At 36.9% G+C, this 3,744-nt stretch overlaps 1 protein-coding gene across 1 annotated transcript; it reads left to right on the top strand.

Annotated features, from left to right (window-relative positions):
- The first annotated feature begins 2,932 nt into the window (after positions 1 to 2,932).
- LOC131158639 (uncharacterized) lies at positions 2,933 to 3,457 on the top strand. Its single transcript, XM_058113506.1, has one exon. The coding sequence runs from the start codon at positions 2,933 to 2,935 to the stop codon at positions 3,455 to 3,457; it is 525 nt and encodes a 174-aa protein (XP_057969489.1).
- The last annotated feature ends 287 nt before the right edge of the window (positions 3,458 to 3,744 follow it).

The raw sequence follows: 3,744 nt of genomic DNA, 5'->3' as shown, positions 1-3,744 counted from the left end.
ATATAATCTTGCCTGGTTGATAATTGGATTGCAAGTAATATTCAATAATATATATATATATATATATATATATATATATCTTCCAATTGTGTTTAGTGATTCCAAAAAAAATTAATTAGTTAATTAATTAATTATTAATTATTAATTAAATAATATAATATTAATATATATATAAACATTCCTGGCTTCAGGAATTCTCGCCACTCTCTCTCTCTCTCTCTCTCTCTCTCTCTCTCTCTCTCTCTTTTTCTCTCCTCGATTTCCATGGTCAAATGTGCACTAATCGGAGAACGAAAAATGCCACTGGGTTCCATTCTCCACCACCTACATTTTAATCGAAGTGGATTTGTCATGGGAATGTTGTAGGCACCACTCCTAGGATAAGGTAAGCACTCTCTCTCTCTCTCTCTCTCTCTCTCTCTCTCTCTCTCTCTCTCTCTCCTCTCAATTCTCTCAAATCTTTAACCAAATCAACTAATGGACACCACCATGGGGTCCTAGCTTCGATTCTTGTCATTTTAATCGAAGCATATGTTTAATTTGGATTTCCTAGGTACCACTCCAAGGCTAGGGTGACAATAAAGAAATTTTATCCATTAATTATTTTTAAAGTTTATTTAACTATTGGGAGTGTGTGGGCTTAAGAAATATTAAAATAATTATTATTCTGGGGTTGAGTTGATTGAATTGGGGAAAATAATTTCAGGAGTTTGAGCTCCGAACGCCATGGGTGTGGAATTAGGGATTTTAGTAGGTCTCTCAATAAGCAGGTAAGGGGAATTAAATTATGTCAAAAATTTCTAGAAATTAAAGTATGTTATGAAAGTAACATATATATATATATATATATATATATATATATGTGTGTGTGTGTGTGTGTGTGTGTGTGTGTGTGTGTGTGTGTGAATTTTCTAACTTATCGGGTATATATATATGTGAAATGGTAGTTTTGGAAATATCAAATGTTTTACTGGATAATTATGATATGGTTAAATATGATTGAAAATCTATGTGGCATGAGAAATAATTTTGATTACTAAAAATAAATCTGTGAATATTTTATATGAGGGAATGGGGTTTATGTGGGAAATATAAACAGATATGATGATATGAGTAATATACTGATATGTTTGAGACATATATATTGAAATGGAACTTATACAAACATGTTTTATTAGACATGATATGATAATACATGATATACTTAGTCAAGATAGTTTTATACTGATAGATATGATAAATAGCCATAGTTACAAACGAGATGTGTTGCATGCACATGGATACTTATGAGCTTAAGCGCCATGAGTTACAGACAAGATGTGTTACACATGGATCCTCAGGTGCTTGGGCATGTTTATGAGAAATGAAAGCTTTTGGGAAAATATATTTTTATGTAAAATAAGTGATGGAAATTAGAACCTGATTAATTAATGATATGAAAGCACGGTACCGTTGCTAAAGATTGAATTGTGCAACCACACAGCTCGGGGAGCGTGTAGGCATTGGAAGTTGATTGGGCCTTTGAAGAGATGTTGACTGCCCATGGGTCTAGACCAGGCTGCGGTGGGCCAATCGTAGTATAGACGAGGTATTTTGACTTAGCTTGGTAGGCCAACCAAGGTTAAGTCTCGTCTTCGGGCCTCACAACTCAATCATGTGGGGTTATTACATAACAATGATATGAATGGGTCTCCTCATTACAGACGCGATACACTCATATGATTGTACTTTGGCAAATATGATACTTTGTATACATAAATATTTATTGAGCATGATTATATATTCGAGAAAAGTATATGGTTACAAATATACATATATGTTTGTGGATATGAGTATAGATTCCTATGATACCTCAGTTAAATTAATATTTTTATAAACATGATATGATACACTGAAACTCATTGTCACATACAAATAATAATTTATTCCCACTTACTGAGAAGTGTCTCACCCTATAGATCCTAAACATTTCAGGAAATTCAGCGTGTTAGGCAGACCAAGCTCCGTGATAAAAGAGGAATAGATTTCCATTAGTTAGGGTATGTTTTTATTTTGGGACTGGATATATTTTTTTTTAGAGTTTGGGGGTCTGATGACTTTCGAGAGTTGGTCTGTATATTTTTTATAGAATTTAATACTCTGGTATTGTACCTGGAACTTGGATGTGTTATGTTTTTCACTGCGTAGACAATATATGAATGTGGACAGGTGTACCCCCAGTACCCCACCCTGGGTCCAGGTTGACTTGGTTGACCTTATATTTATTATGGTATTAGAAGTATTTGATTTAAAAAAAAAAAAAAAACCAAGGTGTCACAGTTTGGTATCAGAGCCTAAGTTGTTAGGTTCTGCAAACTCTAAGATACAACAGATAACAATACTAGAGTATAGGAATAGATTTTGGTGAGGATTAATATTAGAATTTAGGGTTCTGTGTCATGAGTAAGGACTTAATATCCTTGAATCTATCAAAAGAAATGCTCCATGATCGCATAAATTGGAGGAAAAGGATTCACATTGCTGACCCCATTTAGTGGGACTAAGGCTTGGTTTTGTTGTTGTTTGTTGTAGGGTTCTAGGTCGCAGCTTGGAGGCAAGAAATTCCATGGTGGTTTCTATGATTTTCTTGGGGTGACGATTTTAGGAAAGCTATGGTAAACTACCGCCAATTCTTATTTATGAGTGGTAAAACTGAATCTTAAATTAGAAAAGAGGATGTAAAGATGATTGGTATAAGAGGATATGTTTTGGTTCTTAGATAGATAAATGCATTAGACGTGTTATGATGATAGGATTCTAAAATTGTTCTTATTTTATTTTCAAGATGGACCCTGGAAATAGTAATGCTCATACTGGTGGTGACAAAGTGGGGCCCTCTAGTAGGAGCAGCAGCGATTCTAATGAAGTTCTACGTAGTGTTGCTTAGCAGGTCATGGCCAAGATAGCGTGGAATTCTAGGGAGCAGGGATGCCCACCAGTAGACCAGGGCTGCACTATAGAGCAGTTCACTAACATGAATCCTCTAGCCTTTTTAGGGAGTACATACCCCATTATGGTAGAAAACTGGATAGAGGAGATTGAAAAGATCATAACTATACTGTGTTGCACCGATGAACAGAGAATTCTATATGCCACATTCATACTGAGAGGGGAGGCTAAGCTTTGGTGGTCTATTATAAGGCTCTTGGAGGAGCAGAGGCCGGTAACAGTAGCCCTGACTTGGGGAAGACTTAAAGAGATCTTTTTCAACCGCTATTTCCCCTCCTCTCTTAGAGACGCCAAGATGGAAGAGTTCCTAAATTTGACTCAGCGCTATTTGACAGTGCCACAGTATTCTACTAAATTCGTGAAGCTGTCACGATTTTCCCCCTTCATGATACCAAATGAATTCAGGAAGGCTCAGAGATTTGAAAGAAGGCTGAGGCATGAAATTTATGAGCAAGTGGAATTGTTGTAGATAAGGGATTTTTTTGAACTGATAAATAAAGCCACTGTAGCTGAAGCCAGTCGATAGAAGGGTATGGGAGGACAGAGTCAGTGGAAGAGACCTGTGCCTTCTAGTTTTCAGGGGAGCACTAGTTAGGGCCAGCTAAGGAGACAAGATGTGGGCCAGTGATAGGTAGGGGGATACCAAGTTCCTCAAGGCAATCCAGCACCTCCTACTTGCCCTCGATACTACGAGAGGCACTCAGGAGAGTGCCAGGCTGGGGTAGTCACCTGCTACCGATGCGAACGATTGGGCCA

The sequence above is a fragment of the Malania oleifera genome, chromosome 6 (assembly GCF_029873635.1).
Source record: "Malania oleifera isolate guangnan ecotype guangnan chromosome 6, ASM2987363v1, whole genome shotgun sequence".
In the NCBI taxonomy this organism is placed as follows: domain Eukaryota; kingdom Viridiplantae; phylum Streptophyta; class Magnoliopsida; order Santalales; family Ximeniaceae; genus Malania; species Malania oleifera.
Note: the sequence above shows the minus strand (reverse complement) of the source record. Positions and strands in the feature narration are given on the sequence as shown.